The following is a 14941-nucleotide window of genomic DNA, read 5'->3' as shown; positions in this document are numbered from 1 at the left end:
AAAATCTTACGCATTTTCCATTGTGATTTAAAGTTAAATACTTAGCGTGTTAATTTTATAACTTTACCATGTTTTTACTTCATAAATCATATAGATCAATATACTATTATTAGTTATAATATGAACACATTTAACCTAAAAGTTTTTAATGTTCTTAACAGTATATTCATTAGTGAATAAAAAGTGTTTTAACTACCGGGTTATGTCCACGTGCCAACCAGGTGTTGTATAAAACTTATATTGAAATGTAAATGTTGTAACGCTATCCCAAGTTCGCAACTACAAATTCGTAACTTTACAAAATATCATAATTTAAAGTTGGGCATTTACATATTTTCTTTTTCAAAGGTCATTAGTTACATATTTCCCAACCCAAAAGCTCAATTGTATATTTCCTTTTCTAAATTATATGTATCTTCTTACTATAATCATTGGTTACATATTTACCTAAGACCAAAAACAATTGCATATATATTTTTCATTCCTAATACATATATATTAGATGTTTATTATTATTTTTATGTGAACACCCCAAGGATTTATTAACTTGTAGTATAGGTATTAATTTATTAATGTCATTAATATTTACTTATCAACTGGCTAATTTTACCCTTATTTTTGCAAAAGGATTTTCAGACATTGGCATGGCCATCACTTTGCACATTGCCAGAGAAAATAACAATCACACTTTGTTTTTAACTATACTTTAATGCACAGTAATTTTGGATTCGATCAAGTTCATGACGTAACAAAAGAAAATGCTATCTTAACATGTGGTGATGAATTTAACTACGAGTTTGATGTGAGCTGGCAATTACTTGAAATGGTATTAAACGTATGACGAACAACTCGTCAATTCCAAAACAGGATAGTTCATTTTTTTACAAATGAAAACTCCATAGAAATAGAGATGACGTTGCATGTTGGTGATTTAAAGCGAGTATAATAATACTATCAATACGCATATAAACGAAATTGTGTAATTAAAATGTGCAGTTTAGCCTTCTATGTAAATTGATTTAATTTGATGAAAATGTTTGAAACGGGTGTCTTTCAAAAAATATATTTATATCCATAATCTTTGTTTTAATCACGAAAATACCTTTATTCAATTATAATTATAAATCATATTATATATATATATATATATATATATATATATATATTAAAAACCATTGTTTGGTGTCACAATATCTTAATTGGAAGAAGTGGTGGTACCTGGTTGGTCCCGTTCCCCCCGCCCCCCCCTTTTTCTTTAAATCATTTCTCTTTTATTTTAATTTTTTTATTCTATTTTTAGGGTATTTGTGTTGTTTTTAACAATAGACGGAATTTGCGTCGGTTATAAAATGTAGTTTTCTTTGTTACCACTTACACCATCCAATTAGTGATTATGGTTGCAACACTCATATTTTTTTTATTTTAAATATATTAATTTCTTGTATATGGGTGTTTGACGAAATTCATATGTATATAGGATTAGGTTTATCCCACACACAGGGGAGGGATATTTTGAGAACTAGTTGATTTGTAAGAACTTTGAGAACTCAATTATGACCATACATTCAATTAAGAGAAAATTCCTAAAATAGGTTATTGTGGGAGAAAGATTCTTAGTTTAGTCTAATGTTTGAAAAATTTCCCATAAAGTCCCTACGAAAACTCGCAGGGGCGACACATTGGCATTGGCGACGATAGATTTCATAACCCAATAATATATTGCCACGTGTTATAAGTCTGACCTCACCTGGTAGTTTTCTAACCAAATCCGTCGGTCCTGTGAGTTTTAGTAGAAAATCCATCTCCATGAAAACCATCTCCCTCGTGATGTTTGATACTGTTTTCATCTCCTCCGTGGGTTTTCCAAAAAAATGTCGAAAATCATATATATTTTTGAAATTCATCGGCCCAGACGAATTTCAAATGAATTTCGTCTTCTTCATCTTCATCATCTTCGTCTTCTTCATCTTCTTCACATAATCTACAACAATCCCACACATCCTCCTTCCCAAGTCAAATTCATATGAATTTTCCGATGGTGGCGGTGGCTCGCCGGAAAAGGGTGAGATCTTGGAGTTTATCGGGGAAGGAGATGGGCGGCGGCAGCGGAGGAAGGATGTGTGGTGTTGTTGGCAGATTATGTAATGATTACGTGAAGAAGAAGAAGAAGAAGATGATGATGATGATGATGATGATGATGATGATGATGATCAAATAAAATTCGTTTGGTCAGTTGAATTTCAAAAAAAAATAACGTTTTTGAAAAACTCATGGAGGAGATGAAAATAGGATCAAACATCACGTAGGAGATGGTTTTCGTGGAGACGATTATGACACGAAAATCAACGAGCTTGGTGGTTTTCGTTAAAAAATTATCGGATATGGTCAGACTTTTAACACGTGTCAAAATTTTAGTGGTGGCCAAAATCCATCTGTGAGAATCCAAAAGCAGCGGCGATGTGAGTTTTGGTTGGTTTATTTTGGGAAATTTTCAAAATTTGGATTACCCGGATTGCCTGAATTACACAAATTAAATAAATTACCCAAATTTAGACAAATTAGATAATTTACCTCAACCACAAAAATTACCTAAATTGCATCTACACCAATTACATATATTATCCAACCACAAAATACAAAAATTACATAAATTACCAATTACACATACTACACAAGATACATAAATTACACAACACAAAATACACAAATTACTCAAATCACCCAAATTGAACCTCAAATGTAATATTGCATCACAATATTGAAACACTAAAAACAAAATAACCATCGTATGAACTCTATATAAATTGTGTAATGAAATTTAATTAAGTAATTAGAAACAATCAAACTTTATGTATCTATTATTATTTTTCAGTTTTAATAAAATTCAAATAAAAAGAACTTGAACACACAAACATAAATTATATGTGAATACATAAAAATAGAAGATATGCGCATACCCACATATCCATCTCCAAACACATAAACTGTTTGAATTACTATAAAACTGTTAGAAAGTATTAATATACATTTAACATGATAAATCCTATAATTCTTAAAAAAGAAAAATAATTTTAATCAAAAAGTGGAGTTACTTAAAACTAGTCTGCTCTACACTCAAAAGACACCAAAGTTAACAAAATAAATAAATAAATAAAAGTTATTTGTTTTTAAAATAATAAAATATCAAATAATAAAAGAAGAACCAAGTTGATTTCACAAAAAAACAAAGATCAGATCTTGTTTTAAAACTTTAACCCCATATCATCTAGTATAAAAGTCTTAACAAGTTTTACTTTATGTACAACAAGTTATCCGTTTTTATAAAACTTGTTTATTTTTTATTCAAATGATCTATTTAATAATTTAAATTAATAACTTTGAAAAACACCCTTGCAAGAAAGATAAATAAAATGAGAGACCAAAATACCCTTGCAATATTTTAAATGACTGTTGATGTTTTGTAATTTGGTTCATAAATTGAGTTCTCAAGTTCTTACGGCAGAAATTGGTTCTTATATGAAATCATATATATATATATAGGGGAGATTTCAATTAAGAACCCCTTTGAGTTTTAAGAACTCGAAAGAACTCAGTGTAACGATTTTTTTTCGAATTTTTTTTACACATGCGTAATATATGTAAGTTACATACACGTAAAAAAATTATAGAATTTTTTACGCACCGAGTCGACTTTTTACACATGTGTAACGGACGTAAAAGTTAGTGTAACCACTTACATATTTATTCTCTCTCCTACTTTGACTTTTTTGCCAGATGTAATCTCAACCACATATTCCAATCCATTTAATTAAATGTGTGGTTTAGAATTGAGTTTTTAAGTTTTTAAAACTCAACATGGTTCTCAAAATATGCCTCCCCTATATATATATATATATATATATATATATATATATACATATATGTTTTGATGGTGTTACATGATATCAACCAAATTCGCATCGACGCTGCAATGCGTGAGTCCTTTTTCTTACCGTTGATACAGACTAAATTCGAGTCGGTTCACCGCCACAACTCTCGAATATTTTTTTTGTTTTGTTTTAAACTGTTAATTTATTTTATTTGGGTGATGACGAACTTATTTTTTTTAGTTACGGTATTGGAAGCCTATATCAAACGAATTTGCGTTATGCCGTTGCGAGGGCTTCACTTGCTTTATTGCAAACCAAACATTGATACAAATCTGGCTCCGTACAATATGCAGGACACGCTACCTGGCTAGTTTAAAACGTTGAACATGGCTAGCTAGTTTAAAACGTGGTTGATGAATGAGTGGGGAGGTTGACGATGGTGGGTGGTAATCGAAGCTAACCGATGATGGATAAGATAGACCGACGACAGAGAATATATAAATGAGAGAAATTAAATAAGGGTTTGATGATGAAAGTGTTTCACAAATAAATATAAGATGTTATAAACCCGTTTAAAGGCTATCCGGGTTTAGTGAGACATATGATTCGCGAAACTTATTGTTTGATAATTAACGAGTTGTTTCACAAATAAATAGATATTATAAACCCTTTAAAGGCTATATAGTTTGGTAGACCCATGACCCATAAGTATTATTATTTGATTACGAAAGGGTTTCATCTTATAATCCATTTTTTTTTTTTGGTTTTTTTGACACTTTTATCAATCAAGTTTTGATGTAATCCCTCTTGTACACCTTTGTAAAATGTGTGAATATTCTCCACTTTCTTTCTGCTCCTTGTTTTTTATTCACAAATTCAAAACCTTATAAATTCGTTTACCTAATGATTTCAACACAAAACAACACACAGATGGGTTCTGAAGCACCTCTTCGACTTCCCATCATAGATCTTTCCGAAATAAACAAACACAACCGAGGAACCCTCGTATGGGACACAACAAAGGCCCAAGTTTTCAAAGCCCTACAAGAATTCGGTTGTTTTGAAGCAGTCTTCAATGGGATCTCACTTGATCTTCGAAACTCATTGTTTTCTTCCTTGAAACAGCTGTTCAATCTTCCATTAGAAACAAAGGTAAGAAATGTTACCGAAAAGCTTTATAACGGCTACATCGGACAAGCCAAAGAGGTTCCGATATTTGAGAGCTTAGGAATCGAAGATCCTGAAAGTTTTGCTAATCTCATGTGGCCTCAAGGCAACATTGAATTCAGGTAAGTCAACTATAATTGTTTAATTACCTGTATGAATATAAAGTTTAGTAGCAGTAACATTTGTCGTTAGAAAAAACTGAATAAAGTTTAGTCAACTGTCAATTAAACATCATGACATTTAATATATATAACCAAATTTAATTTGTGACCAAAAACCAGCACAAAACTAGCAACTGATTTGCGAACGAACAAGATCCGCTCGCAAAACAGTTGCAAGACTATACGAGTGTAACACGCACGTTGGTATGATATTCATGAATTTTCTAAATATGGGGTATTACTAAATTTTGAACAGCGACATCGTACAAGTTTACTCGGAGAAGTTAAAGGAGCTAGATGAGGTTGTGAGGATGATGGTTCTAGAGAGCTTGAATTTGGAGAAATACATGGATGAACATATGGAACTCACAAGCTATCTTGTTAGGGTTATGAAATATAGACCTCCTGCTAAAGATGAATCCAATATGGGACTACTTGATCATGCGGACAAGAATATATTGACAATTTTGCAATCAAATGAAGTTGAAGGACTAGAAGTGCAAAACAAAGATGGAGAGTGGTACAAAGTGAAATTCTCAGATAACAGCTGTGTAATTATGGCTGGAGAAACCTTCAAAGTAAGTTAACTCTAGCTATTTCATTATATTACAAGTAACCTTCAAAGTAAGTTACGTCTCATTGTTTTCATATTGTGGATCGATCGATACAGGTTTGGACGAACAGACGGTTACATGCAGCGACTCATAGGGTGGTGATGAACGGGGATAAAGATCGATATTCGATTGGTTTATTTTCGGTTCCGAAATGGGACAAAATCATAAAAGCACCTGAGGAACTGGTGGATGAAGAACACCCTTTATTCTTCAAGCCTTTTGATTATGGAGAGTTTTTCAAATTCTTCATCAAGGAAGAAAATATTAATGATAAATATGCATTAGAGAAGTATTGTGGCCTGCAGTCAACTGAAAACTTGTAATATTTTATTGTATGGAGAAAATCATGTATAAAATTCCTTATAGAGTATCATAATATATACACATATATATATATATTTGATATTTTATAAGCTGTATGAAATTATTTATATATTATATTTTGCATACTGTATGAAAATTATTGTTATGATGTAACTAAAACGAATTTCATTTCTTAAATGACAAAGTTTATGCATGTATATTTGTGTAATTCCGTTTATCAATAATGTTGGATTGCAAACAAGGGCGGAGCTAGTCATGGTTGAGGGGTAGCATGTGTCGTCACTTAACTTTTTTGGTGAAATTCATTTTTTGTGTAATGTTTTTTTTCTTCTTCATTTTATGTATCAAGTACCTTTGAACAAATATTTTAGGCTACCCCTCAACTTTTCTTCTAAATCCGTTATTGATTGCAAACAAATAAACAACATACCATATCTTTTCTTCTAATCGTGAATGAACAACCGCCTTGAATAAAAAAACAAATAATTAATAACTGCCACCCAGGTGATTTTATAACATTTTAGGTTAGGTCACACGTTCCATAAACACGTCGAAGTCGTTGACAAAAATAATAAACTTTTAAGCCCCGTTAACTAAAGGACAAACTGTGGAAAGTAGTCGTGAATAAAGATAATTTAAACAAGAGAATATTATAATATCTGTATTGACGTAAAAACAAAGTAGTTAAATAATTAAAATAAGAATTAATACTTTTTTTTAAGTTTGAATCAAATCTAGAAAGTTGTGGGCTTGCGGTACAGCCAGGAATCGGCCCAAGACAAAAACTGCAATAGTAACTTAGTAAGGGACTAAGGGCGCATTCACATATCATCACCCATCTTAAAGCATTCACAATATTCTACATACATTTCCGAGTCAACATAAATTATAAGGAAATTATGATTTTTATAGTTTTTTTTTTTTTTCAATGATCTACAATGAAATCCTCATCCCCATACCCTAAATTATATTGGAAACTAAAGTAATCCTCAATTCTCGGGGTTCGACTCTCATCCTCTATCCAATATTATAATGTGGTTGTGAGCGCAAGAAGTATTATCAAAATGGTTATAAATATATATGGGGAATTGGATGTGGAGGATTTTTAAAAAATAAACACATTTTATGCATAAATGTGTATTTTAGTTAAATTATATGGATGAGGATGGGGATTCCATTGTGAAAGCTCTAACCCCATTGTTAAATTTTAGCGAAAACGATCAAAACCATTGAGAAAGCTTTACATCCCATCCCCCATATTTTTATGAGAAACTAAACCAATTTCCCAAATTTGGCTCTTTCTATTCACCGCCCTATCTTTTTTCAATATTTTAATGAATGTGAGTGAAAGAAAGAGAAATAAAAAGAATGAAGAAGTATTATTTAGTTGAATAGAGAAATATGGGGAATGAGATGTACAAGTTTATGTAATACTGGCTTCAGATTCAAAAATTAGCCATATCCTGGTTAACTCAACCGACCTAAAGTATAAATAAGTAGTCTGGTTTGGGTAATATGAGTTTTAGGTTTGAAACAAAATCAAGTTTTGTTGAGATTATGGGTGTAAAAAAGGAAACTTTGGCATAACTGATTAACCCGATTAAGTTTGTATCTTCTTTTTCTAGGTGGTTTTTATTTAGTCCGCTATCCCCCCACCCAATCGTTTCCCTCACCCGCAGCTATTCTAACCCGATCGATCAACAACCCGATCGTTGCTTCAATACATGTTACTATCCAGTGTCGATCGTTAATTTGTTGGACGTATTCCTCAACAAAAGGTTTGCATACGTTCATTTGTTCGTCGATCATTTGCTCAAATAATCACGCATTCAACCAAGATTGTAAAAGTCGTTAGGCGGTCCTAGGCGGTCGACTGGGGAGTTGCGAGTACTAGGGAGTAGTGGGGGATTAATTGGAAAATACCTAAGGAGAACTCGGCCGAGACGGGGGGTACTCGATCTAGGCGGGGAGTACTCGGCCGCCTACTAGGGAGTTTTACAACATTGCATTCAACCATGTGAATCGTTCAATATTCCTCAACATAAGGTTTTTAATCAGTTAATGATTGAATTTTTAATCCTCAACAATGTGCGTAATCGGTTATATAGGATTCTATGTATGAACTGTATAATATATAATGATTATATTAGACGTCATTCGCCAAAACTACAATAATAAATTAAGAGAAAAGATGAAAACAAGCATACTTGTATTAGTTGGTGAGTTGAAAATAAGTGTTAGAAGAAGATTCATCAACGCTTAATATTTTAGAGTAGCTGGAAGTGAATGACCTAGATTCTCGATCGATCATACGTATCCTTAATAGCTAGAGAATTTGATCACCGTTCTCGCGTCACTTCACAATCGGTTTTGTATCCTTGAGCTTTATGCAAATCAATACGCTTTGCATGACCATCCATCAAACCAATTATATACGTTATTAATTTTACTTAAAACCTTTTGGTTATTTGTTTGTCAAGTTCTCATGTCATTGACGATGGATCTTAAATCCCTTTTCTGTGTTTCATAAAACATGCGATTATAGAAGTACAGGAACTTGACAACATAGTAACAAACGCAGACGCAACACTTAAACTGACACATGTACAACAAGAAAGAAGAGATAGAAAAACAAGTAATATAAGATTATTAGACACCACAATACGCCTTGAGAGCAGACTGGGCTCGCTGACCTGCCTCGGTGTAGAAGAACTGAAGGAACTCAGCACGATCGAACGGCTTGAAGATTAAAGGGGGTTCTTCGTCCACAACCTCCGGTGGGGCTTTAATCAGATAACCAGCCTTCGGTACTGAAAACAGTCCCAAAGAATACCTTGCGTTGTCTCCACTCATCATCACTCTGTGATAAGGCGAATGCACTCGTCCATTCGTCCATGCCTACAATCGTAAATTAAAATCCGATATTAGTCGCAATATACCAAAAGAAAGTTTTGCCAATATTCCATTCCTAAAAGAAAAGTTTGTGTAATGAGTAGAACTTACATAGAAGGAATCACCAATCATGACAATGAAAGAATTAGGTGATGGTTGAACTTTGATCCAATCTCCAGATTTGGTTTGCACCTCCAACCCGTCAACTTCATTCTGATGTAGAATTGTGACAATGTTCTTGTCTGTATGAGAATTGAGTCTGAGCTTGGATTCGTTTGTTTCAAGTCCTTTGTATTTCAAGACCCGAAGCATATAATTTGTGGAAGCCATATGTGCATCCATATATTTTTCTAATCCCAAACTCTCCAACACCATAGTCCTCACCATTTGGTCCAGTTTTGATAGTTTCTCTGAAAACTCTTGTACTGTTTTGCTGTGAAACAACAAATGTTGCAAGCTAAGTGACAAAATTGTATTTAAAGATTAACAATGCTTGAGAAATTTTCACATATCACAAAATTATTATTTTTTTTAAAACAAAAACTCACGCACTTATGCCATACACTCTTAATCATTTAATAAAGTAATTTATTTTGTAACCATGAGACCATCCAAACCATAGTTTGTACAGGGCATGCGGCCTTCAAGATATTAAAGTAGAAAACCATTGAAATCAAGATTTTAACCTGAGACCTCTGCTAGATGGGAATAACTAACGGAAGTACATTAGACACCTAAATTCGTGGTTGCCTTCAGGCCATAAGATTTTGGTGAAGCTTTCAGCCTTATCAATAATGGGTGCGTCGTCAATACCCATGCTCTCGTAGAGTGGCGCCAGTGGATACTGACCGAAATACCCGTGAAAGGGTTTAGTGGAACGGTTTTTGAGCTTGGTTTGTAAAGGCAGATCGAAAAGCTCCTGCGATGAATCAAACATGGATGTTTGAAGCTCAGGCGGGATGTTGGCAAACCTTGCTTCGAAGCAACCAAATTCTTCAAGGGCTCGGTGGACTTGGGATTTCGTTAAATTCCACTCATTATTCTTTGTGTTTTGGTCTAAATTCGTGAAATCGATGAAAGGAAGTTTAATTGTACTATCCGAACCCATAACTGCCAGGTTCCAACTTGCAACACTTCCTAGCTTCCTGCCAACATTTATTGATAGCTTAGGGATGCCCTCCAGCATTTTATATTCATCTTTTTACAATTTCTTGCTATAAGAGCATTCCCATTTAATTCTCTATCTCCATCTCTATAATTACACTAAAAACACTATCTTTTCTTTCTCATTTTTAATTAAATAATACTTTTTTATACTTTTATCATTATCTTTTCTCTCTCATTCACTCACAACCACTTTCAAAAACATTAAAAATTATAGAGATGAACAGTGCGTTTCTTCAAATTTAACCATGAACAGTAACATTTTCTCTTTCCTACTCCCACAGCCATTTTTAACTATCTCTACAAAATAGAGAACCCCCTCACATAATTTAGGGAATCCATTGGGAATGCTCTAATAATTCATCTATAAATGTTGCTTTCGTGATTAGTTTATATTCAGCAATCTACCTATTCTAATAACTCTACATATTCTAATAAAGTAAAATAGTTGGTGACATATATCACTTGAATATTCATTTTTAGCCAAAATTTCCCGTTCAAACTACTGTTTTTTTCTAATGAAAACTTATTTATGTTAATGTAATCGAAACATATCAATACATCATTTAATCAAATAACTAATTACCTAAATTATAAATAATAAAAATATACGGATATTTATGTTAGTATAATAAAAATATTTATATGCTTAATGAAATCATATCTACCTTTTTTAAATATTAAATCAATTGATAAACACTTTTCAGTGTAAGAGATAAATGTGGTAAAAATTCATGTACGATATTTATAGGTTTAAGAAGATAAAAACAAGAAGAAATTATGAATAAATATCAATTTTATTCTCATGTATTCATTCAACCTCTATGGATCCATGGACCATGAAGTTCTCATCAATCTTTTTCAAATCCGTAATACAAAAGTGTGTTTAGTCATGCTAATTATATATATGATGTTCTCTTTTATGTCATTTATAAGGAAACATCTTATCACCTTTTGTTGAATTCGTTATTCCATTAAAAAAATATAATTACAACTTATAAAATCACTAGGTGCATCTTTTTCGTAATTATTAAGAAATTATGTGAGAATGCACCACGTATTCATATGAATATTCCATTAGAAAATATAGTTTGAACTTATTAAAATATTTAATTTAATAAAATATATGTTTTTTTTAATTTAATTATTTAAATAATATAGTTTAATTGTATTTATTTTACGCTTCTCGTGCATTAAATGAGTTTTAAAGCTAGTAATAATAATATAATATAGCAGTTTATTATACCAAGTTAATGGGATGTATGATGTATCCACCATATAAAAATGTTTTTTCAATGTATTGACATTTCCTTGTTTTTAGTATTATGTCTCAACCATTGATGTGAGATTGGAATTCTGACTTCTATTTACTACGTTAACTAGGATATAGTCCGTGTTTTATATGGGACGGGAGGTTAAAAACATTCAACAAAAAAGTTAAACTGAATAATATGTATAATAACATATCTTATAAATTCATAAGATATAAATAAATTTCTAAAATACATAGATTAGTAAAAAAGAATTTGTATTTGTATTAGAAAATAAAAATGTAATGTTGTGAATCTTTACCAATTAAGAAAAAGAGAAGGTTACCACCAATTCATTTTAGTTGAGTTGGTAAGCCATAAACATTTTAAAAGCAAAGTAATGAGATTTTATCATTCATAAAGTAGAAATTGTAAAAATTGAAACTTGTACACTTAACAATCTATATGGAGAGTCTAGTTGAATGACATGTGAAATGATTGTGTTGCTTTAATAATATATGCAGATTTAATTAACACATTCTATTTTTTTTAAACATAACTTCATGTCTTGTGATTATAGGTATCTGTATGCTCAAACAAAGAAAAAACATCCGCCACCCACATGATTGATATCTACGCTTTTGCAACCACTGATCGATTCCTCCAAACGCCTCCCACCATATCGATGATTTCCCCACTTAAATCTTTATTTAAAGTTTATGGTCCGCAATTATTATTATATATAATAATTATAAAGTTTGGTGCCGCTTGGTGTTGATTAGGCCACTTGGCTGCATCGTATTGGTCATTGAATTTTGGTTTTTTTATTCCCGGTACCATGATGAACATAACGGAAATCAAACAAATCCGCGTAGACTTATAGCCTCAATGACCGGAACCGACAACGTTCGGGTTTTATCAACGTCTGATTTTACCAACCAACACTGTCCCATTGGCTGACCTCATTTTTTAATATTTTTTTTTCATTTTTTTAGCTCCGGTACCGTAATGAAAGTAAGCGAAACTGACCAAACTCGTGTTGTTTTACCGCTTCAAAGCCCGGAATTGACAGCGCTTGGATTTGGTTTTAATTTGATACCTTAATGAATGTAAAGAACACGTACTGAATGTCAATTTTGTTTTTGTTTTAGTTCTGGTACCGTAACCAATGTGACGGAAATAGGCCGAATTTGCTTAGACTTACTGCCTCAACTTTCGGGACGGACAATCCTCAGATCTTCACATAGCTTGAGTTTTACTGGCTGACGTCACTTAATTGACAAATTTTATATGTTTTCATTTTATTTTAGGTTTTTAGTTCCGGTATCATAACGCATTTAACCGAACCAACCGAATTTGTGTTTACTTACCGTCTAACGCCCGAGATCGATAGCGTTTGAGTTTATCATCGCTCGGATTTTACCAACTTGTTTTGTTTCTTTTATCAAATTTGTTTGGGTTAACCACGTAAAACACTAGTTCAAGATATTTTGTTTCTTTATTGTCTATGTGATGTGATTCCGCAAGTATTTTTAACAGGTACAAGTGTCACACATCTCTCTCAGTTACTTTATTTTTCAAACAAGGCATATAATTTGCCAAATACTAATTAACTTGTCAATTCTTTGAAATATCTTAAACTATAAAAAACTGTCTGATGAACATATCGACTTTGTAAACAATAATTAATAAAAATAATTTTTTAAGCATGAGAATATGATGATCAATTTTTTTAAGGTATGTTGGTTTTCATTAATCCTGATTATTATTTTTTGATCACTGTCGATCTTAACTAATGAACAGACTACTGAATGTCCCAACTTTTAACGTATTTGTTTCTAATAGCTAGCGACTAACAGAATTCTACCACCGTTAGTTTCAGATCGTCAAAAAAACGTTTTTGGCCGGAAAAGTCAAATTTGTTGCCGAAAACACCACTTGAACACCGCAACCACCACCAATTGACACACCGCTAACCAACCACCACCACTTGAGCACCAGCAACTGATTTCGACGATGGTTCTAGGGTTTCCGGCGACCTCAATAATTGGGGCTTTTACTAGAAAAAGGTTCCTAAAGGTCCGATACAGAGTTACCAAGACGTTTGGGATGAAAATGTTGAGTTTTCGGGAAAAAAATTCGAGTTTTCTAGCCAAAAACGTTTTTCTGACGACCTAAAGTTAACGACGTTAGGATTCTGTTAATCACGGACCGTTAGGAACAAATACGTTAAAAGTTGGGGTCGTCAGCAGCCAATTCGTTAGTTGGGACCGGAGGCTTGGGTTCTCTAATGAAGACTCAACGAATCCCACTTGTGTCACTTTGGGTGGATATTGACAATGAAGGATTTGAGCCAATCCTTGTACAAATGTTATCAGTTTGAACTCCGAGCCCACCCGGGGTTTTGTCCCACCGTGTGTTACGTTAGAGAGCTATGTTCTTGCAGTGGCATAATGACTGTCAAGTGGCAGTCGGCGGTTTAGTTTTTCGGGGGAACGCCCAAGCCAAACTCTGAAAGCCAGCATCGGCACAGTTAAGACAACATAGTCTGATCATAAAGGGGCAACGGGGCTCTCCAAAATTTGTGGAGTGCGGTAGCCTAAATACAAGAAAGTCGTCGTTCTAAAAAAATTAAAATGAAAAAAATATATAGTAAAATTTAATTTAATATAATTATACTATATATTAAAGCAAAGCTGATTGCTACAATGATTTTGGTGAAGTCTAATCAGTAGCTGTAAAATGTTTCTTTCTTTTTTTTTTTACTTTTTGAAATCTGTTTTAGTATTTAATATTTGAAAGCAACAAATGTAACACCCACAGAAGTTGTTTTGGTGGTAGCGTAGTATTGTAATGAATGGCTGGTCATGAGTTCAATCCTGCTTATAAGCATGGTTTTTTTTTTCAATTATTTGTTTTTGTATTTTTAGAAATATATTTTTGTATTTATAGATTTCTTACTAAATCAAGTAATGGAAAAGGTGGTGTGGTGGTAAAGTTATTATAACGCACTATGTTTTATGTGTGTTTGAATCGTGTGACCGGCGCAAATGTTGCAAGGTGGGAAATAGACGATAAGCGTTGATATTAGACATACACCAAATTGCCTGCTAAGCGTAGCACCATAAATGAAAGGAACTTTTGTAACAATTAATAAATCGCACCCACTGCCTAGCTAAACAGAGAAACAACTATAACGAATGTACACCGACGCAACTGTCCTCCCAGCCAAACAGAGAGACAACTACACCGAGGTACACCGACGCAATAAGTTGGGATAACACCTAGTTATATAAATACAAGTAGAGAATGGATATGCTTGTCAATAAAAAGAGGTAAAATGAAACTTGGAAAATAGGAAACAAGTCGTTGATCGTGGTCTTTTAACATATAAAATTTCCAATTTCGCGACATGAAACTACTTATATGTTTTAATAAGCTTTATTGTACATGCTACTAGCCATGTGATGGGCACAGTACGCGCAAATGTGATCCGCGTC

General features: G+C 32.8%; 2 protein-coding genes across 2 annotated transcripts; one reads left to right on the top strand and one right to left on the bottom strand.

Moving 5' to 3' along the window:
• The first annotated feature begins 4730 nt into the window (after positions 1–4730).
• Positions 4731–6137, top strand: LOC143557576 (putative 2-oxoglutarate-dependent dioxygenase AOP1). The gene is made up of 3 exons (XM_077046615.1): positions 4731–5158; positions 5454–5775; positions 5868–6137. The coding sequence occupies exons 1-3, from the start codon at positions 4773–4775 to the stop codon at positions 6132–6134; spliced, it is 975 nt and encodes a 324-aa protein (XP_076902730.1). The 5' UTR covers positions 4731–4772; the 3' UTR covers positions 6135–6137.
• Positions 6138–8784: 2647 nt separating this feature from the next.
• LOC143557575 (putative 2-oxoglutarate-dependent dioxygenase AOP1.2) lies at positions 8785–10141 on the bottom strand. The gene is made up of 3 exons (XM_077046614.1): positions 9762–10141; positions 9139–9460; positions 8785–9033 (listed from the first exon to the last, which is right to left on the bottom strand). The coding sequence occupies exons 1-3, from the start codon at positions 10133–10135 to the stop codon at positions 8785–8787; spliced, it is 945 nt and encodes a 314-aa protein (XP_076902729.1). The 5' UTR covers positions 10136–10141.
• Positions 10142–14941: the final 4800 nt, after the last annotated feature.

This window comes from Bidens hawaiensis, unplaced genomic scaffold (assembly GCF_021521415.1).
Source record: "Bidens hawaiensis isolate Kalapana, Puna unplaced genomic scaffold, B.hawaiensis_p1.1 tig00019071_1, whole genome shotgun sequence".
Classification (NCBI taxonomy): Eukaryota; Viridiplantae; Streptophyta; class Magnoliopsida; order Asterales; family Asteraceae; genus Bidens; species Bidens hawaiensis.
The sequence above is the reverse complement of the archived record's forward strand: the minus strand, read 5'-3'. Positions and strand labels throughout refer to the sequence as shown.

What these genes read in the sequence shown, in the direction of transcription:
- LOC143557576 (XM_077046615.1), top strand. Translation starts at nt 4,773, where the DNA reads ATGATTTCAACACAAAACAACACACAGATGGGTTCTGAAGCACCTCTT. An exon ending in CAAGGCAACATTGAATTCAG is followed by an intron (nt 5,159 to 5,453) that starts GTAAGTCAACTA and finishes AATTTTGAACAG; the next exon opens with CGACATCGTACAAGTTTACT. An exon ending in TGGCTGGAGAAACCTTCAAA is followed by an intron (nt 5,776 to 5,867) that starts GTAAGTTAACTC and finishes CGATCGATACAG; the next exon opens with GTTTGGACGAACAGACGGTT.
- LOC143557575 (XM_077046614.1), bottom strand. Translation starts at nt 10,135, where the DNA reads ATGGGTTCGGATAGTACAATTAAACTTCCTTTCATCGATTTCACGAAT. An exon ending in GAAGGCAACCACGAATTTAG is followed by an intron (nt 9,461 to 9,761) that starts GTGTCTAATGTA and finishes GTTGTTTCACAG; the next exon opens with CAAAACAGTACAAGAGTTTT. An exon ending in TGATTGGTGATTCCTTCTAT is followed by an intron (nt 9,034 to 9,138) that starts GTAAGTTCTACT and finishes TTACGATTGTAG; the next exon opens with GCATGGACGAATGGACGAGT.